Source organism: Eurosta solidaginis, chromosome 3, assembly GCF_040869045.1.
Source record: "Eurosta solidaginis isolate ZX-2024a chromosome 3, ASM4086904v1, whole genome shotgun sequence".
Lineage (NCBI taxonomy): Eukaryota > Metazoa > Arthropoda > Insecta > Diptera > Tephritidae > Eurosta > Eurosta solidaginis.
Genome location: NC_090321.1, coordinates 77,849,725 through 77,872,524, shown reverse-complemented (window position 1 = coordinate 77,872,524; position 22,800 = coordinate 77,849,725). Strand labels below are relative to the sequence as shown.

General features: G+C 35.2%; 2 protein-coding genes and 2 pseudogenes across 4 annotated transcripts in view; 2 read left to right on the top strand and 2 right to left on the bottom strand.

Annotated features, from left to right (window-relative positions):
- The window catches only part of Tmtc3 (Transmembrane O-mannosyltransferase targeting cadherins 3), a 150,371-nt gene that overhangs the window by 70,702 nt on the left and 56,869 nt on the right, over window positions 1–22,800 (bottom strand). Inside the window, exon 5 of one of the 3 annotated variants that reach the window (XR_010950770.1) lies at window positions 7,712–7,842. The exons of 1 other annotated variant lie outside the window; for it this stretch is intronic. The gene's annotated coding sequence lies outside the window, so the exon portion shown is untranslated. Of the gene's footprint in view, window positions 1–7,711; window positions 7,843–10,363; window positions 10,769–22,800 lie in introns of those variants that run through there. One more of the 3 variants, XR_010950769.1, reaches the window with a different exon arrangement.
- LOC137244031 (uncharacterized) lies at window positions 211–1,700 on the top strand. The gene is made up of 6 exons (XM_067772470.1): window positions 211–353; window positions 558–658; window positions 719–840; window positions 897–1,013; window positions 1,070–1,281; window positions 1,538–1,700. The coding sequence occupies exons 2-5, from the start codon at window positions 565–567 to the stop codon at window positions 1,205–1,207; spliced, it is 471 nt and encodes a 156-aa protein (XP_067628571.1). The 5' UTR covers window positions 211–353; window positions 558–564; the 3' UTR covers window positions 1,208–1,281; window positions 1,538–1,700.
- LOC137245912 (uncharacterized) lies at window positions 1,401–18,270 on the top strand (annotated as a pseudogene).
- LOC137244039 (uncharacterized) lies at window positions 17,993–19,928 on the bottom strand (annotated as a pseudogene).

Here is a 22,800-nt window from a genome sequence, read left to right as displayed (position 1 = left end):
TAAAAATTAATAAAGCTTGTGTTAACTAATTGGAACGCGATTTCCTGTTTATTAGTTTTAGCTATTGTTGATGCGGCGATTATTGACTTTAGTCAAAAATCGGTACAAGTGTCAAGTCAGCTATTGTTGGGTGAAAATTAACAAAGCTCGTGTTAACTTGTATGTGCATACTAATGTGTATGGATGCCAGTACAATATGTACATGTTTATACGCGAATATTTTCTTCAGAAGATATTCATTTACATTCAAATAATGTTGCTTCTATTTCTGATTACCTTTGGTCAGGTTTTGTGTACTTGGAGTGAATAGGAGTTTTGAACTAAATTGCAAATTATATTACCTAATGATATTGGTAAGTGTGAAAATAATACTCAATCAGAAATCAATCTTCTTAAAAAAGTGTTTGTTTGCGTGAAAAGCATGTATGGACAGGCGTCCATATGCTACCCTAATTTGCATGTCAATGTGTATGAATGCCGGTAGATAGATGTTTTTCACGCGAACATTTTTTGATTTATACGTTGAAATATTTATTAGTTCTTTCTATTCCATTCAGAAATAAAATGTTAAATGTGCAAAGCGAACGAACTGATGACGAAAAATTACAAGAACTATTAAATTTATTCGAGTTAGACTGCTTATTTAAATGCTTAAGATGTAAGTAAAACATTATTGGAAAACTGTCAATGCAACATTATTGAATTAAAGTTATTCCAGCGAACGGAGTGACTTATCGCTGTCTCAAATACGTTTCAAAGACTGACATTAAGGATGCTATCTCCAATATTGGATTAAGAGCTGAGTTCAGGGAAAAACTTTTTGCTTGGCGTAAATCCGAGGTGACACACGTAGCTAAATAATCTTGTCATAACATTAAAACGTTCGTTCTTACTAGTTCAATATTGATGACGAAACAATTTCGGTAGAGTCCAGAGTCATATCTTGGTTGGAAAAATCGCAGACCTCAAATTCAACGGAATTCAGCACGCAAATACGCAAAAGTTCATTGCTGGTAAATCACTATTTTCTCTTACCCGTATTTATTTTTAAAATTTCCTATAATTTCAGGACATCAGCACCATTTTAAAAAGCTGTTCGAAAGGCAGGAGCATTCTAAGTTACTACGAGAATCACTCTGGTTTAACTAATACTCAAAGGGAGCAATTAATCACGATATTAGTGGAAGAAGCAAATTGCAATGCATAACCATTAGAACTTCCGACTATCCTGCAATCGTGGACCAAATAATTTCAATATTTCCTGGAGAACGTGAAGCTAAGGTAAATGACTTTGTGTGACGTCAAAATATTCCTTTATACTTATGGGGTATTCCATACCAAATCGACCCCGATGAAACAATTTTAAAAAATTCTGAAAAATGTCTTTCGTAACGTAGAAAATGCAGAAAAAGTGTCAGCCAAATCTAAAGGGGTCGGGCTCAAAAGTGGTCGACTTGGTATGGAATACCCCTTATAAATTCGTAATTTCCTATATTTAACAGGAATTTTACTTTATTCCCCGGACTGGCAAAAAAAGTGCACGTGGAAAATTGTACGCGAAATATACAAACAGCCGAGCAAAGCGATTGAAGTTTCCCAACACACCTTATAAGGTGGCTGATGCCAATATAGAGCTGGAGCCAGAGTTCGATGTGAAAATTTCAACTGCTTTAAAGGCAGAGCTTAAACGAGACCTTTCAGACTGGGAAGCTGTTATTGACAAATGGCATAAAACTTTTCACTTGCGCCGTAAAGATTTGTCTTCGCTAGATTCGGTGGAGTTCCTTAGCGAATGGCCCAAATATAGCGATAGCAGAGCTATCGAATTGGTAAGATATGTTTGCGTTTCTAGTTAATTTTTGTTTTTTATATTGGAATATTTAAGTTCAAGGTCGATTTCAACATCATATACCCGGGGAAAGAGCTGATGCTATTTAGCAAGTGGGATGTTTTTAAAACAAAAATCGAGCTTTATTACCGACAAAATTTGCACAATGAAAGTTGCAAAAAGCTACTAATAGAATTGCAGCTTGCTGAAAACCACGGTAAGTACAGATAAAGTAATTTGTTTTTAAATAAATCATTTCCAATTAAATTTTACGTAACAGATTCATCCGACTTCATTATAACAATCTTGCTCCCATTTGTTTTACCCCCCACTTCCTGGTATAAGAGTGGCCCGAAGGAGAAAAGAAAGAAAATAACAATACTGGACGCACAAGAAAGCCTGGTTCTATTTGTCTTCAGTCAGCGACTACGAACAGAAAATAGCCGAAATTGTTGAAAAAAAATGTTCAAAAAATTCAACAGTTCAGCCTTTTATAATTGTAGAAGGATTTAGTTCATACAATCTGAAGTCGTTTTTTGTTTACTTCGATAAAAATTTATACAAGTCAAACTCCTTCATTGAATCCTTGGTAACATGTTTCAAAATATTCCACACATTAAATTTAAAGTATCCAATTGCATCTGAATTATCATGGTTATTTATTCAGAAATTCTTTTTTGAAATCGACACTAGATATGATACAAAATCTTCAAATTTGACGGCACTGTTGAATTTTATGAAAACTGAAACGTATTTTAAAATAAATACACAGAAACTATAGGAAACAAAGTAAAAACTGCTTATCAAATGTAACAAAACTATGATTACTGTAGATTTATTAATAAGGCATCTAAAATATGACCATTTTTATAGCGAAATAGCCCATTACAATGCAAAGTGAATAATTGTAACCAATTATTTAATATGTATAACACATTCAAAGCACATTTATGTAAAGTACACATGCGTAAAGGGCATTTATCCTATAAGTATCGCACAAGCCCCTATTATAACCACATGCAGGCATATGAAATCGGTAAAAGAAATCCAGAAACGTACATCTTTGACATAGTTTATTTTACAAGTTACCCTTTACATTTATACCAATTGAATAATGGGAAGTTATGTAAAATACAAATCACTTTAACCAGCAGGTTTGTACGAAATATTGTACAAGTTTATTTATTTTTGAATAAAATATACATAAAACCAAATTCAAAACTATTATTTGGAATACGAAATATTTCTGGTAAGTATACACCACATTATATTTAACAATGCACGTAATTAAAACCAAATACGGAGCATAGTAAATTTAAATATGGGTGTAATTAAAATTAAATATGAAACATAGTAAATTTTACTATGCACTTAGTTGTAATAACTATGAAAAATAGTCATTCTTAATATGCTGCATAGTAAGATTGAATATGAATGTTCTTTGAAACAAATAAGCTGTCAGTTAGATTTGACTAAAATTATATTCATTATTATAAAAGAATATATTTGAAACAAATATGAAACATATTTGATTCTACGACGAAGCATAGTTGATTTAAATAATACCGCATATTAAGTTTATCTATTTGTATAGTTAAATGTACTATGTTCATAGTCAAACCAATTTTAAAGTGCAGCATAGTTAGAATGACTATTTTCCAATTAACTGCAAAACCATTCACAAAAATAGTTAAATCAACGTGTAAATAGTGAGATTTACGTGTGTTTTGCGCTGAGTGTATAGATGCTCGAAAAAAACGCGAGACTAAAAAATAGGTAAAGATTTTAAAAATAAAACAGAATAAGTTCAGCATTCAAATGAATCACTTCCTTTTCTTTGAAACTATTAATCGTTGCTTGTTCCCAAGTATAATGTTAATTGTCTAAATTTATTACTTAGATAACGGACAAGTTCAAGAGGACGGCGAACACGACATAAATTGCAAGAATTTTTTTCGGTACAATGACATATTATTGCCGACGTACTTGCAATAGTATGTCCCGCCCAGTTCCGACTGCGACCGCTCAGGGGCCCGTTTCACAAAACATATAATTCTTTTAATATAACTTAATTTCTTCTGAAAATAAAAGTTCGTCGGACCAAATTTACTTGTGAAACAGGTCCCAGCACACCAACCGTAACTTCCCTGCATACAACCGCAGCCACACTTTGCATTTAGTATCAGTGGCATCTTCCCCAACGGCGGACTAAGAAGCCAGCAACCAAACTACACCGGCCACCCGCCAAAATTTCATTGAATAGTCCCTTAAAACTCTATTCATTTAAATTTTATAAAAAATCAACGCTAATGTTAATTGCTTAAATTTTTGATACGCCTAGATAAAAATGGTAGAAGCTTAAATTAAAATACCGATCATTTGGCTCTAAATGAATTTACTCATAGTAGTAACCGTTATCGTGTAGCTCTGAACTAAATAAACTAATTCAGGCCAGAATAAACTTTTCCATTGACGACCGCTCAAAAAAAAATACTTGTTTAGACATTTCGGCCAGCAAGTGTGTTTTTCTTTCGGTTCCTCGATCTAAGATAGATTGGGAACTTAGTATCAAGATTTAAAGATGGCGCGTCTTTACAATCATACACATATACACCGCACCATCTAGGCTTTTCAGATGCCGGGGATTGACTGTTATGGGTATTCACTGATCAATTGTATGAAGAAGCCAGGATTGTCGAAGAGTATTCATACTTCGTGTACCAAATAGATATAGGGTTGATAACACGTTCAGCTTTCGCAGTATCTGTATGTAAAGCAGTATATCCCATTTGCAACAGAATAGAAGCATTAATCAAGGACGGACGAGGTCTGCCAGAGAGACAGATGTTGAATAGGGATCTACTGGTCACAAATAACAAGGCATTGATTGTTGCATATGTGCATAATACTTACCTATTGGAGTTTCACGTCTACGTGGCAACATTCCAGTTTTTATACATAATTTTTTACTACTGTGGTAATAGTGCGCTTATCAGTCTTGTGATAGAATTGAAAGTGATAATTTTAAATAAAAGTTGGGTTTTTTCCTTTGGGATTTCCCAACTATAAAGCGTTGTGTGTTTTTATTTCGGTTTATACGAGAGACTGAAAATAATTGTTATTTTTTTTTTTTCATTTGTATGAAAAGGTTACAAGAAAACAACCTTAAAAATTTTTACGGAGTTTGTAACCATTATTATAAGAATTTTTTTTGGTAGGTGTAACCAATAAAAGGGTTTTTTTGTTACATCCCAGCAAAAATCTAGTGACCGAAAATGGCGGCCCAACAACAAAAATTAGTATAAAAAAATTAGATGGCCTATGTGCAATGTCCGATTCATATATAGCTTGACTTTTCTTACATTGTATATGTGGAAAAAATTAGTATGAAAAAATTAGATGGCCTAACTGCAATGTCCGATTCATATATAGTTTGACTTTTCTTACATTGTATGTATATGTGGAAAAAATGAGTATGAAAAAATTAGATGGCCTAACTGCAATGTCCGATTCATATATAGCTTGACTTTTCTTACATTGTATGTATATGTGGAACATATGACACAAGTGAAAATTATTTTGGAATGTTCATAAAATTGTGCGCGTTCCTTTAAACCAATTTGAAATTTGCGAACAAAAAAGCAATTACAATTGCAAATTAATTGAAAAACGTTTAATAAAGTTGTTTTAACAACGAAATACTAAAAAAAAGTTACATTAGCAGTGAAACTTTTGTTATTGTACGTGCGTGCGTCCGTGCACGAGTATAGGTGTTTCCTTACCATAACTGCAATGCTGAATCCGTTATTTCAAGCGCTCTACGAATATATTTTTCGATAATACAGCTTATTGATCTTAAGTATTTATCAATCAGCCTGTGAAATATTCTGTGTAGCACTAATTAGGGTCTGATGTATATCTTTTGCCGATTGCAAATGTACACGTACAACATTAAGGTATGTAGAATATGTCATAGGTCAACCAGGGATGTCTTGCATATTGGGTTCCATACGTGCTGCTACAGCGCTAGGTAAATAATGTTTTGCCGATGATAATGGTTGCATGCATTAGGGTAGAAGGGGGAGGCTTCGACTTGAGGGAGGCTTCGACTTTTTCAAATTTGGCCGCCGTTATTACTGCCATTGTTCTTATTCCACCAATAAACAGTAACCAAATTGAGTGTGACGCTGTCATGAAAGCTATTCAGTGCTTGTTCAACGGCGATAGTATGCAGACGAGATTTTTTATTTTTGAAAAATGTTGATGTAAAAATTGCTGGTAAGTATTCGCGTGTAAAGTGTACAATATAGAATATATAACATGAGTTTTCTGCCCATTAATATTGCAATAAAATTAAGATTTATTGCTTTTAAAGACTTTTTCAATAACACTAAGATGTATATTTTGGAGCGAAAAATCTGAAATAAGTGCACGGGGGAGGGTTCGACAATACGTTTTGGGAGGCTTCGACAAAGTTTTTACTTAGCAAGTAATATTTTACAGGCATCAAAAAAAAGAATCCCCATCAAGCGCTGCTCGGAAATATAACATGAAGCGGACAACACTAATATCTCGAATTTCAAAAGAGCAAACAAATATGGGAACTGTTAAAGATTATCAGTCGAAGTTTTCTTCCAATCAAGTACTTACAGCTGCCCAGGTAAAAGACTTAACGGTTTACTTCAAGAAATGTTCAAATCTTCATCATGGATTGACGTATGACTTGGCTAGACGATTCGTTTTTGTTTTTGTTATTATGTTCACTGACAAAACAAATTTCTTTTACACTGGTGTAGTCGTGGAAGTTGAAAATTCGACGTGCGTCGCGAAATTCCTCAGACATCAAAATAAAACGCAATATTTCTATGAACCGATTGTAGAAGACAGACACTTCGTTTCAAAGCAGGATATAATAAGTATATTGCCCGCAACTGAACATCCACCAAGGTGGTCGGGCAGCACACTCTGCATTAAAATTGACATTGAATGTACAGGTGATTGAAACTCCAACTTGCAATATTTCAAGAAATTTTGCTATGGCAAAAGTTCTGCGATTAACGACAATTATTTTATGGGATGAGTGTACAATGACGAATAAAAAATTACTAGAAGCATTTAATCGAACAATGCAAGATTTACGTGGTAATCAATAGCTTTTTGGTGGTGCTTCTTGGTGGTGCTTTCCTCGATCAACTCCTGCTGTTGAAATATATGCCTGTTTGAGTTCTTTGGAGATATGTACAAAAATTTACACTGAACATTAATATGCGTATTCACCTACCAAATGATCCAGCTGCCCATGAGTTTTCAAAACAATTGTTAGCAATTGGTGATGGCAAAATACAAATCGACAGAACCAACGGATTGATCACTGTACCGAACATTTTTTGTACAATTACGAAATCGATAGATGAATTGATTGAATGTGTTATTCCAAATATTCTTCAGAATTATAGAAATCAAGATTGGTTGAGAGAACGCGCCATTTTAGCACCGAATAACATTCATATCAATGCCATTAATTTTCAAACTCCCAGGTGTAGTCACGACATATAAATCAATTGACAGTGCTATGAATCAAGATGAGGCAATGAATTATCCAATTGAATTTTTAAATTCATTAGAACAGGATGGTATGCCACCGCATTGTTTGAATCTGAAAGTGGGTTCTTTGATTATATTATTTCGAAATATTAATCCACCAAAACTGTGTAATGGCACCAGATTGGCAGTGAAAAATTTATTGCCAAATTTGATTGAATCTACGATCTTAACTGGTAAATCAAAAGAAGTTTGTTTAATACCGCGTATCCCTATGATTCCAACTGATATGACATTTGAATTCAAACTATTACAATATCATGTGCGTTTATCATTTGCGATGTCCATCAACAAAGCCCAAGAGCAAACACTTAACGTTTGTGGTGTGAATTTGGAGGAATCATGTTTTTCATATGGCCAAATTTATGTTGCCTGTTCCAGAGTCGGTACATCCAGCCGTTTGTTTATTCATGCTCAAAATGGAAAAACAAAAAATATTGTTTATCCAAATGTTTTGGATTAAGTTTTAAAATAGCTAGCAAATAATAAAATATCTTTTTTTTTTGTAATAAATGAGTTTGATTAAATATTTCACTTTATACGTAGCGAAGCACGTACCGGGCCGCTAGTATAAATATATATAAGCTAAGCAGGCCATAAGTAACCAGTAGCCCGTTTCTGTATCCTTGCGATACGAATTATATCGCAAAATGCAACCCTGATTCATGGTTATCGCAAGGTAGTGTTGCTGTATGAGTGTTGAGTATGTATTTTCGATATTTCTTCCGATATTCATATCACTAGCTCCGAAGGTCATGATAGTATACATACGTTAACAAGAAAATGAGTGAAACTCGTTTGTTTGTAATTGATTTGGATTTTTTTGTTTTCTAATTAATTTTTTATTTTATAGAAAAAACCAGAAGGGGAAATTTTTCCAAAAATCAGAAAGTTAAACTGGTGGAAATTATGAAGGCCAATAAAAACGTGGAGGTGGGGACTTTTAGCGGTCCAGATAGTGCCTGCCTGAGCCGCAGTGTATGGAAAGCCGTTGCTCTTGAGCTAAATGCGGTGGGGGGAGCACGATCACAAAATAACAATTTATATGACTTAAGTTTTGTTATTATACCTTTTTCGCTATTGATGACAGATCCTATGTTACATTTCGATTGTTCCATCGATATGATAAAAACTCATCACTATTATATCCCAAGGTTAATCGAGTGTGTTACAGAAACACTTTGCATATCGAAAGCGATACGAGCCTTGCGATAGCAAATCGTTTGTTATTATAACGAAAGGTTACAGAAACGGGCTACAGAACAACACATCGGATAATACACCACACCAAGCCGTAGACAACTCAACATGTCAAGAAACTATTACGAGTCTGTCGAAATGGTTCCTCTCAGTATGTTTTGGTGCATTTAGATGAGACTGCCCTACCATTCCAAATTCCAGGCTTTGAAGACACGACTGCTTAACACAATCGAAGAAAGCAGCGAAAGTAAATTAAGACGTCTGCTTCATAACACTGAGTTCACCAGAAGCCATCACACTATTTACTGCGTTTAAAAAGTTTAGCAGCTGATATGGTGACCTAGAACATTCTACGTACAATTTTTCTGGAACAAATGCCACAGAACGATCGCCAACGCCACTAACGATCTTTACAACCTGGCCTTACAAGCAGACAAAATTTATAAGGTGCAAAATAGCATAAGGTCAGTGGCTACCAAAGTGGGGCCCCAACAGCTGACGAGGCAGTAGCATACAACGAAGCACCAAAATCGTTTGGACATAGCATCGAAGAATTAACTGCTCAGATACAAGCGCTCACGACGGCTGTAAAAAACAAAAGATGACAAAGCGAGACACCCCCAGCGTTGGTGGACGACAAAATAACTGCCCTGAACAGCTACATCCGAGGGATCGATACAGCACGCCAAGGTGGATGCAAAACCCAATCCTACACGTCGTGGGCGTCGTTGCCACATTCATATGTGGGTTCGTTCTCCTCGCTCTTCACTACAAGGGCGGGGGTTCGCATGCAAACGGAACCACGATCCGCGATCTCACACCCAGCGAGAAAGCGTCTTTAAACGCCCGAGAAAAATGAGCGGTAGAACGAGGTCTAAAGTACTTGATTCGAGCCGAACGAAAAATACTCACCATAAAGCAAGCCATAACGAAGAAGATATTGCACGAAGGAATAACTGCGTCTGATGACACACATCACGAAAAATCTCGAAGACTTGATGACATAGCCAAAGATTATATATTTGTCAAGAGGCGTCACTCGATACTTTGTTGTTGCCAAAGCAACCCTGTCATGTCGAATGTGATTCTCAAGGAAGTTTTGTTTAGTTTTTTTTAATTGAATCCTATATAGTTATGCGGTAAAGTGACTTTGCATAATTACGATTTTTGGAAAGAGAATTAATTAATTAATTTAATACAATCAGTAAAATAAACACAAATACCCCACGAAAATGTATAGAAGGCGTTTTTATAAATACATCTGATAAAAAAAACCAACGACTACCTTGAGAAAACATCGAGTAATTTGCTTTGGCAACAACAAAAGTATCGAGTGACGCCTCTTGACAAATATATACTCTTTGACATAGCAGCAAAATATAAAATATTCGAGTCAGACGAGTCAAAGCAGTTGGAAGCAGTCGCAAATACAGTTCAGCTAACTGCACAGAAGAATGCAGTAACATTATCAGTAACCACCCGTGCGGTAGGTTTTGGTACACCAATACCAATATACATACACTATAAGGTGTTTCTTGCTCAACAGATTCAAGTAGAACCTGTTTTAGTTGGTGCTCATAGATGAGATTCTGCATACTATCATGTAACGTAAAAAATAAACGCTGACTTATAATAATTATTCAAAATAATATTTGTATTTTGTTATTACAAAGCAACGTTTTTGATACATTTTTTGGGCAACGATTTCAATTTCATAATTTAAATTAATAATTTAATTGAGTCTCTGATTTTCCGTCATCCCTTGTCAAATTTTTTTTTTCAAAACAACCCGGTTTCGGCGTTGTGCTATCATCAGTGTAAATTTCCATTCTGATCTGTTGTTGTCGTTTGCCTTGTTTTGACAGTTCGTAGGTACATAAGCAGATATTGTCAAAACGGACGTTTATGTATGTGTTCCAATACACATCAAAAATTAATACATTCAAATAAAATGAATAGCGTTTTTTCCTAGGTTCTACAGCTTAATAATCAGTTAGATCATCTTGCATTGTCCTGGCAACACCAGTTTTGCATCCGCATTTCCAAATAATGTTCTGCCATCCGTATATTTCATAGTTAAATGAGGAATACCTCCCTTGGCCAACTTATAAGTAGGTATGTTTTTAGTAAATGCTGATCCTAAATTAAATGTTATAGTACATCCACATTAAATTATCCGATAAATAGCGAAATTTAAAAAAATGTGTTTTTTGTCAGCAGGAATTAATTGTGGAATTGTTTGTATAGCAATATGTACTTCAGGTTGTGCATGCTAACTTGGTATGCCATTTCTTAAACTATAAGTTCAATAATTTTCGATTTGACTAATCCAAGTAGATTCAACCGAATTTTTCATATTTTCAGGCTTATTTTCACCAACAAATACAATAGCACCAAGATCTACTTTTTTGGCTCTGCTTTTAAAAATTAACAATTTCAGTCTTATATTCATTCGTGAAAATTTTTAATTTTTATCGTGCATATTTGTTGTTTATCCCATTTATTTGAGATATACGTACATTTGAATGGTTGACGCGAGAAACATTATCAGCGCCTATCAAAATTTTTCAGAAACCTTTATTATGCAATAGAACTCTTTTGTTATTGGCATTAGAGAAAAACTTCAAAATTTGCAAACAGCGATGGAGACTAGGACATGTTTATGAATTTTACTTCGTTATCAGCTAGCTTTTCGGGAGCTGATTATTGAACTCGAAATCTCCAACGTGTGAATGTAAAGGCAGATGTGTCTATTCTCTAAGATATATAAATACCCCGGTGCACACTTTGTAAATTGTGTCTATTGTCTTTTTGTTGCTGTTGCTCTTTTACAAAAATTTTGTATATACATATGTATGTATACACTATACTTTTTCTTATTTTCTTAATTCAAATTGTGTGGAATATTTTTGAGGCCCGCTTCAAGAGCTTAGTAACATTGGCTTTCCAGCAGTGCTTTATAAGCAATGCTTTCGCTGTTCACGAGTATAAATTTGTTTAGTATATTTCAGCGTATCCACAAACTGCGATTTATAGTGAATTAATATTTAAGCAATTAAATCGAGCAGGTGTTGGAGAAAATTCGGTTTCAAACATTTTTCGCGTCAATCATTTATGTGGATTTGTCTTCGTTATTTGATTTAGCTTTAATAAGTTTTCTTATCGATTTAGTTAGTTTCACCATAATTTCTGGTCCTTTCGATATGGATGTGAAGAAATTAAAAAAGTGAGGAAAAGCTCATATTAAACAAGCTTAGTTTTTTTTTTACTTATATAATACATAATACTATTGCTATTTGCGTTTGCAAATCTACAAATATGATGACAAATATCGAGACTCAAAAATCTTTTAGTCTTTTTGATTCGTGGCACAGGTATTAAATGTATAAATTCTGGTATACAATTGTTATACAATTTTGAGTTTGATTATGTAATTTTGGTAATGTTACGTTATAAATCAAATGAACTTTAGCTATTTTTAAAGTTGAAAACCAATTTTTTTATTAGTACCAGGTTCAATAGCACTTTTAGCAAACAATGGATGGCTGAATTCGGACCTATTTATAGAGGTTCTTAACCATATTAAAGGTCACACTTGTTGCACTATAGACAATCCCATACTACTTCTGATGGACACACATGCTTCTCACTGCAGTCTGGACAGCATAATTTACAGTTGCTATAACGGTATATGCTTACTTTTCCCACACCGCATACATCATGCAATTTGCAACCACTTGATTTATCAGTGTTTGATCCTTTCAAGAAATTTTGTAATCAACTTTTAATGATTTTATAGTCAACAGCCCACGATAAAAATTGAAATTTCACACATTGCAAATCTAACAAGGACTCAAAATTTTCGAGCTTTTTCTCAAGACAATATTATAAAAGGCGTTTCAGCTACTGGAATTTTTTCATATAACTCATTAACCTTTACTCCACATGATTTTTCCTAGTTAGAAAACGAAACAAAATCGGAGAATGTAGAATATTACCAAAGTCAAGATGAGAGTTTTGAGAATACAAGCAAAACATCTGAACCTAATTGTGTATCTACGGAGATTATCCATATGTTACCATGCGAGCCGGATTGTTTTCCCCCAAATGTTATTCGTCCACTTCCAATACTAAGCAAGAAGAGAACCATTACTAAAAATCAAAACATACCTACATACATATGTACAAGCATTGGCACTGACCTAAAAGCGAAGCTACTCTTTTATTTTAGCTCATTGCTTGCACTGCATGCATTATTACTTGCGTTGATAATGTAAATATTCTGCTTACGTAATTGTATTTGTTTAGTTGCCCTTCAATACACTAACGAAGCATTGGAATATTTATATAAACAGATTAAGATTGTTTTAAATAAATCAGAGATTAGGTTCAGCGTTCAAATGTATATTTGTCTCTTTCAAATAAATGTTTATTGAAGAACAACTGCTTAATCGAAAGTAGGTATTGAGCTATTGAAAACGTGTTGAATATCAACAGTAATAAGTGATAAATGTTTAAGAAATTTGGTAATATAGGCGTTCTTGTAGTTTTCATGAGAAAGGATAACAAGCAACAATTAGATTTATGTGTACTTGAATTTATTTGCACATATATATGTGTACATATAAATATATTTTCGCAGACTACTACAGATGCACAGTTTGCTGACAATATGTCGTGAATAATTAATAAAGTTATTCGCGGACACTCTCGCTAAGGGTAGCCATCGTGTCGCGGTGCAAGGACTTAGTCGCAGGTGCTCTGAGCAATTTGTCGATACTCTGCTGGATAGCGATGGAGATGATACCGACGTCACGGTGATTAAAGGCAGAAAAGTTGGGAAAAGGTCATGTTGAAGGTGCTCGTGATAAACCTGCACTGCACAAATCTAAGGCAGTCTCGGCTGCTCTTATTAGTCGCCTTTATAAATGCCACATTGATGTGGATCCAAGAAACCATTCGAGTTGCAGAAAATAAAGTTAGAACCTGCACTTTGGAAAAGTCTGTGCTAAACATCTTTTTCTTACCTAACTATAGTTGTCGTTGAGCGCGCAAGATATAGGCAATGGTGAGTGTCCAAACTCAAACCATTAAAATAGTCACAAATTAAATATACAAGTGAAGCAAAGAACTGTAAAATAAATATTATAATTGACCGAACAATAAAGTGTTTTTAATCAAATTTAAAGAAGCAAAAGGTTGTGAGGACCCAAATCCACCGGCTTTGGGCCCACACATTCGAACCTATAAATATTTGTCAGAATTCATTTGAGCACGTATAAATCATATTTGAATTACAAATTATACATAATTTTTCGAAACACCCTAATGTATATGGCAATGAATTTATATCAGCGCATAAAGCATGTAAAACATATAAACCTGAATTATATAAATTGAATTTACACACATAAAATAATCATTTTTCTGAAACACCCTAATATACACTTATATATTTATTATTTCGCAAAAACATAATTTTCTCTGCCCGCATATGGCAAATATTTTGGTTGGATATTATATTTTGCATAGAGATCAAACGGGAAAAACTTTGGCTTTGCATTGAGATCAACGAACCGGCTGGAATTCTAAATAACGATGGGAATACAGAAACGCAACAAGCAACACACATAAGCTCCCACTGCAAGAGCACCAAAAATGTACAAACATACGTATACAAGGAAATTATCAAGGATTACTATCAATTAGTGGCATTTTAACTGTCGGATACAAGTGTTAAATCCAATAATTCTGTAATCAGCGAAGCTTTAGCTATAATTAGACCTCGTTATTTTTAAGGTGATTTTAGGGAAGACTACAGTGTAGCTAAGTTAACAATGGCTGATAACTTAAACAAAGGAGAGAGGGAAGAGAAAGTCGACGCGCCTACGGCTTCAGCTACTTCCGGTGATAAGCCCGGACAACGGAGAAGGAGGGGAAAGCCACGCCCTAAAGTTGATATTTCCGGAGACGACCCATTTGCCCCACGGCATTTAGCGCAGCCTGGACAGGTGGTAAACGACCCACTTTCGGATAAGTGTTTCTTTCCGATACCAGGGGAGACGATGGCACCAACGTCTGGATTGAAATACATATATCAGGGATTTGAAGGATTGGTCCCTTTGGCTACGGAGAAGTACACATCTTTAGCGGCCCACACCTTTTCATTAAAGAGATCCATATCCCTGTCTGGATACTGCTATTATGCAGCTTGCTTATCGTCGGCTAGATAACTGGAGAATGACGCGAAGAACGGTGGCGAACTATAATTCGAGGAGAGGCAATTCATCGATGGATGTTACAGATTCCGGCCTCCGAAGGTGTTAGGCGCATATCTCACCGGTTTTGGCAATACTGACCACCCCAGTGGATTCCACCAATTTAGAGCGCGATTATTAAAACCAACCTACTGTCGCGCTACCACTGGTTTATATTTGCGTGGTTATTTCGGGAAGATTGGAGAAAACGCAAAAAAAAAAGATTGAAGAAAAGACTATTGGTGAGATTTTCTGATCACGCTTAGGTGGTTAAAACACAGCTTTACCGAACAATAAGAGAATAAAAGTGTAGAAGCTTGAAGCTGTTGGTGACTCGCGATTTAGTATTTTGAAAAAGTGTATATGATGTATATTTAATGAAAAACGTTTATTAAAATGAATTATTTGTTTAACAATTTGTAATTTAGTTGATTATAATTTCTTTGATTGGTTGCTGTAATTTTTATTGTAATTTCTTTGATTGATTGTTGCAATCTATGATGTTTTATACTTGTATTTTGCGTATTGTAAGGAGATATTCACCATACCTCGATATATATAAACAAGCCCTTAACTTTAAGTTTAGTTCTAATACAAATGGATCTAGCAGCGCTGTTGAGTTGACAACACAGATGCATTGCAGCCAATATGAAGGCATAGAAAAACGATAGAGAAAAAAGAGACGAAGCGGCCATTATAATTTGATCGGCTTCGAGAACGTACGCAATTAATTGTTAATTACAAAATAAAGAAAATTATAATTTAAACAAATCAAGTTCCTACAAGGAAATTGCGACCAAGCACAGCAGGCATTGAAGCGAACCGTCAAGGCGGACATCGCACAAAGAGGAAACAAAAAAAATGCAATGTACTAGAAAGACGTCACCCCAGCATACCAACAACACAGCGTGGGTACTAGGCAGCCATAAACATTACACTTGCAAGTTACATACGAAGGGCAACCAACTCGTTGACAACAACAAGGCACAATAAGCGAGCGATAAAGGTGTAAGTGTATTCATGGTTACGTGTATTCGACGTTACAGTGGGCAGACCAACAAACAGAGGGACGTATTTAACGCTGGCCTCCTTATACACACATGCCTTACAATGCAGAGGAGCCCTCAACAAAGAACGGAGAAGGATTTGGTGGTCGATCTTAGTAAGGGTCACCTACTGATCGGAACGGACGCAAACGTAACCTAAACTAAAAAATACAAATAAAGAAACTTCTCGAACGCAAAAATTTTTACATTTCTTTGAACTCGTATCAATCAACGATACTAAGTCGCATTATAATAACAGTTTAAGGCAATACTCAGACCGGTAGTAGAGAGGAAAGCATTACAATTGACGAATATTATCAGTGATAAGTGATAAATGTTTAAATTTTAGAATAAAACGTAATAGGTACAGTTTTTCCCATAATTTGGAAAAAAAAAAACATTTACACGGTTAAAGGCAGCACTGGCGTAAGTTGTTTTTGCTTCACGAAAGTAAATAAACGAACAAAAATAAAGAGCTGTAATAGCACCAAAAAGCTGCCTGAGATTGCTCTTGAAATTGTTGACTTGAGGTACTTTGGTGTTTCTAAATCGATTCAGTGATTGAAGAAAAGACTATTGGTGAGATTTTCTGATCACGCTTAGGTGGTTAAAACACAGCTTTACCGAACAATAAGAGAATAAAAATGTAGAAGCTTGAAGCTGTTGGTGACTCGCGATTTAGTATTTTGAAAAAGTGTATATGATGTATATTTAATGAAAAACGTTTATTAAAATGGATTATTTGTTTAACAATTTGTAACTTAGTTCATTATAATTTCTTTGATTGGTTGCTGTAATTTTTATTGTAATTTCTTTGATTGATTGTTGCAATCTATGATGTTTTACACTTGTATTTTGCGTATTGTAAGGAGATATTCACCATACCTCGATATATATAAACAAGCCCTTAACTTTAAGTTTAGTTCTAATACAAATGGATGCGCTGTTGAGTTGACAGCACAGATGCCTTGCAGCCAATATGAAGGCATAGAAAAACGATAGAGAAAAAAGAGACGAAGCGGCCATTATAATTTGATCGGCTTCGAGAACGTACGCAATTAATTGTTACTAGAAAGACGTCACCCCAGCATACCAACAACACAGCGTGGGTACCAGGCAGCCATAAACATTACACTTGCAAGTTACATACGAAGGGCAACCAACTCGTTGACAACAAGGCACAATAAGCAGGCAGCATAGGGAAATTGAAAGTAACTATGTGTTCGTAAATGCAACATTACGCGCAAACTACGATTGCATAACAAACAGAACGTTCAGAAATGCCAATATGGCAGTACTGCAATAATCAAGCGTTCAAAAGACAACACTTCTATCAGCTGTCACTCATAATTTCTATCAAAAAAAATTTTAATGCATTTAAATACGATGTCTGACGAAAAATAAGTGCAAAACTGTTTTATTTAAATTTTTGTATTGAAATTTAGTTAAATTATGTTAATAATAATTGTATAAATTATTATTTTTAAATTTTTAGTGAAAATCTCAGTAATGCGGAGACACAGTTATTGCTGAAAGTACGGTTTAATATGGTGGACGAGTTTAAATCGGGTAGAAGAAAAAAAATGTATTGTGGAAGAAAGTTGTGAGCGAAGTTAAAAATGTAAATCCCAATATAAGACTGGACAGCACCACAGCGCAGATAAAATTCTTAAATCTCTTGGTAACGTACAGGCGCATTAAGAAAAGAAATAAATCTTCCGGTAGAGACGCTACATCCTGGAGGTATTTTGAGGACTTCGACGCAGTTTTTGGTACAAGGCACTCAATTACTCATCCAACAGCAAATTTGCAAACCTCTTTGGATTTCGTACTGTCAACGTCGCCCACATCTTCAAGTGAAATAAATAATGAGTCGCCAAATTCTCCACTGACTACCACTGAAACGGCTGCCAGTACTCGAACGACTTCGAATAACGAGCCACAACAACAGCAGCAGCCACCAGATTCTCCACCGACTACCAGAGAGCCACTCGTCCTCGAGCGACGTCTAAAAAAGACATTTTAAAGTTTTTCGAAGCAGAGGCGGTTAAAGAAGAAGCTGGACATAACGAGGTCATGGTTTTGGAGAGGGACAAGCTGTCGCAGGAAAAAGAAAGAATAAACGCTCTACTAGACATGAAATCGGTGTTGGCAGATTATTTAAAAAAAATAGTGTTTATATAAATATTGGCCTGTGGTAGAGAACTGAAATGTACCTTTTTATTTTTTATATGTGTAAGAAACTCGCCTTATTTTTTTATTGAAACTAGGTTAAGTTAAATAAATGTTTTTTCTTTTAAATGAAAATAATAAAAATTAAAATGAAGTTCATCAGAAAAAGTAATCAAAAAATTATTCAAATAAAGTAAATTTTTTATGATGAAAACAGTGGTAAAATAGTTTCTTCTATCAATTCCATTGATATCATCTGTATCAACACGGCGAATGGGGGTATCTTGAATTCCTTCGATTTCATTGTTGGTTTCCATATCGGCATGTGTTATTGTATTGTTAATATGTTCAGAATAACCTCCCCTATTTATGATAAAATTGTGTAAGATAGCGCAAGCGAGTATCACATTAGATGTGGCTTTAATGCTCGAAGCTTCAATATAATTTAAAATTTTAAACTTTTTCTTAAAAATTCCGAAAGCTTGTTCTATAAATACTCGCGTTGAGCTTAAACGGGTATTAAAAGTCTTCTGTTCCCTACTGAGATGCCCATGTGAGGTATCATTAGAAATTTCGATATGGGGTACGCAGAGTCCCCCAATAAACAGCACTTGGTGTCAGCTGTAACTCGCCATATGTTATTGCTTGAAATATTGGGCTATTTGTCCAAACATTGGCATCGTGGCAGCTCCCTGGATATCCAATAAACACATCTAGGAAACGATAATAAATTAAAGTGATAAAAATAATGAGGTGGAAGCATGTAAATCAAACCTGCATGGATACTGAGTGGTTTACTTTGCGATCATAATAACCAATCGCATCTACACTTGGGGTAGGTATGTTAAAATGCGTTCCCTCTAAACATCCTATAACAAAAGGAAAGGGATTTTCTCTATTTTCAAAATTTGTCATGACCTCTTGCTGACGGTCAACAGACGGCCGTTTTATTTCGCTTTAAAGATTACAAATGGCTTGGATTGTTTCGTTAAATACACGGTGTGATGTTCCTTTTGCAATGATGAAGCGATCCGAAAGCTGTCGGAACGTCACCCTGCTATTACATAGCTTCCATAATGTCATGTACAGACAGTTCTCTAACGAATGACCATCACGGCCAAGCCTTGCAGTTACCCAGTGTGGAGTCAAAGCCTTTTCCAAAGCCTAATTAAAGTGAAACTATAAATTATTAATTTTCATGAAACTTATAAAACCTTACTTTAAAAGTGGCCCAATTCATTCGGAAATGGGAATAGAAAATGTCCTCGAGAAATGACTTTACTGTTTTAAAAAACGATTTGTTTTTAGGTTATTTTCTTTTTAAAGACAAACATTTGTACCTAAACATTTTTCTCTTTGACTTCAATAGCCTTCTTTTTCTTAAGTTTAAAGAAAATCTATCATTTCTTTGCTCACAAATTTCGTCTAGTGTTAGATTCAGCAAAATTTCCATTTTAGTATTGTACGCGTTCAAAAATGCAAACAAACGTATCTGCAAATTGTCCAAAATTGTATAAGAAGTATTAAATGTCAAACTTGCAGTGTTGCCACCGTTGCTTATGCTGCAAGTCATGTTGCATTTACGAACACAGCCTATGCTAACTAACTGGAGATGCGTACCAATGAACTCACATGCTAGGGGGCAGTCCAAGGGGAATTATTACATATGTAATTTAGAAATAGTTATATACAAGTAGATTATTGGATATATGGGTAGAATAATACCGTTAAACGTAGGATACCTTATGTAAATACATATAAGTAAAATTTATTGTTGCAGGATAACTGTCCACCTGCGCGTGGACAAGTATAAAAGGGCGACAAATTTTGCGAATTTGGGTAGTAGCCAGCTAGGTATAGTAGCCTGCTAACGCCTTGTTTAGTGGTGAATGGTACTCCTGGGATTTTTCCACCTTACGAGTTCTTTATTTTAGTAACTTTGGGGATTTTTCCAACCACATCGTTAGAGGGATTGTGTTGGTTTTTCCACCTCCGCAACCTTCAGGAAGAGCAGGGTATCTTTAAGTTATATACTCGGTGGGGGTTTTACCAACTCCACCGACTGGGAGGAAGTGGTGGTTCTCCACCTCCGCTTTCTTTACGAGTAGTCTGAGATTTTAGTTTAAGCGTAGTCCCGGTGGGGGTTTTCCCAACCCCATCGGCGTAGAACCGACGGTGGTTTCCCACCTCCGTCGCCGTAGCTTTAAGGGTAGTTTTGATATTTTGAATAAAGAATTTATACCGTTTTAACAATAAACAGGATCTTTCTCTTTAAAAGCAGACGTTACGGATTCTTCTCTATTCCCACAGGGATCTTGGACGGACTGAGCATACCCCGGCGTAAGGAAAAGTCCGTCACAAGGTGAGAAAAAGTGGAGGTAGTACATCCGGACGCGAGCCAGGATAAAGGTGTAAGTGTATTCATGGTTACGTGTATTCGACGTTACAGTGGGCAGATCGACAAACAGAGGGACGTATTTAACGCTGGCCTCCTTATACACACATGCCTTACAATGCAGAGGAGCCCTCCACAAAGAACGGAGAAGGATTTGGTGGTCGATCTTAGTAAGGTTCACCTACTGATCGGAACGGACGCAAACGTAACCTAAACTAAAAAATACAAATAAAGAATAAGAACTTCGCGAACGCAAAAATTTTTACATTTCTTTGAACTCGTATCAATCAACGATACTAAGTCGCATTATAATAACAGTTTAAGGCAATACTCAGACCGGTAGTAGAGAGGAAAGCATTACAATTGTCGAATATTATCAGTGATAAGTGATAAATGTTTAAATTTCAGAATAAAACGTAATAGGTACAATATTTTTCCCATATTTTGGAAAAAAAAAACATTTACACGGTTAAAGGCAGCACTGGCGTAAGTTGTTTTTGCTTCACGAAAGTAAATAAACGAACAAAAATAAAGAGCTGTAATAGCACCAAAAAGCTGCCTGAGATTACTCTTGAAATTGTTGACTTGAGGTACTTTGGTGTTTCTAAATCGATTCAGTGATTGAAGAAAAGACTATTGGTGAGATTTTCTGATCACGCTTAGGTGGTTTAAACACAGCTTTACCGAACAATAAGAGAATAAAAGTGTAGAAGCTTGAAGCTGTTGATGACTCGCGATTTAGTATTTTGAAAAAGTGTATATGATGTATATTTAATAAAAAACATGTATTAAAATGAGTTATTTGTTTAACAATTTGTAATTTAGTTGATTATAATTTCTTTTATTGGTTGCTGTAATTTTTATTGTAATTTCTTTGATTGATTGTTGCAATCTATGATGTTTTACACTTGTATTTTGCGTATTGTAAAGAGATATTCACCATAGCTCGATATATATAAACAAGCCCTTAACTTTAAGTTTAGTTCTAATACAAATGGATCTAGCAGCGCTGTTGAGTTGACAACACAGATGCATTGCAGCTAAAATGAAGGCATAGAAAAACGATAGAGAAAAAAGAGACGAAGCGGCCATTATAATTTGATCGGCTTCGAGAACGTACGCAATTAATTGTTAATTGCAAAATAAAGTAAATTATAATTTAAACAACTCAAGTTTTTATTGTTCGATGTGTTGGAGGATAAGACCCCCCTAGAGCATAGAAATAACGGAGTGATGGCTACAATCTGAAGACGGCGCCCTCCTAAGCACCAGCAATATTCAGCAGGTAACCAAAAGGTGCGAGGTTATGTCCAATATGGCGACCGTGACATCGGAGGATTGCAGGTGGTGAGTGGAAAAAATTTTTTGGCTGCGATCAGTTTTGCGATAACAGTGGAAATATAAAGTGCGTGTGGTACGGAATAAAATTTAATAAAAGTACAATTTTCTAAATCAAAGCTACAATACCATTTTCTAAATGAAAATTTAACAAAACTACAATTTTAAAAAGATTAAACTGGTAAGGCCATAATATTAAATTTTAATACCAAAGAGATAATAATTGATAAAATCAAAAACTAGCTGGCCTGTATATAACGGCACTCGCATCACGCCACGCATAAGGGAACCCGAAAACCACGCCACACAATATAACGCCATTTTCCATCACCACCAGCTTTAACGCTCAGCGGCGAACATCAGCAGTCAGCGTCATAATAGCGGCAGCATTAACATCGCAGCAGAAAAACGGCAGCAGTTACGGTGGTACCTTGGAATAAGCAGGCATTTAAGTATAATACATACATATGTATATGTATTTTTTTTTTTTGTAAATTTTTTCTACATACAAACATTTACGTATATACATAAAGTTTTGGGATTTTTCAAGAAATACGGCGGTTCCGTTCATAACAACCAAATATAGATTTTTTATTAAAACGGTAGTACTGTAACCGTCTATCTTCAAAACCGTTAGTGTCGGTCAAAACCCGCTGATGACCAATCGTATTTTTGACAATTTCAATGATCGTTTCTATGATGTATGTATATGGAGTGCTGTCACCCAAGGCGGCACGGCACAGGGTGATCAACAATAAGATCAGACAAAGCAACATTTTAATTTTTTTTTTAAATAAACCAGAACAAACTGACCACTCAACTGTTGGTTTTATTTTGAAATATTGTCGCAGCTTGAAAAAGATTGCCTATTGATCGTCATTAATCTCCATGCTTTTATTAAGAGGGAAATAACTAAATAAAAAAACAAGGTGCGATAACCTCCGAAAAAATCGTAGGCCGAGC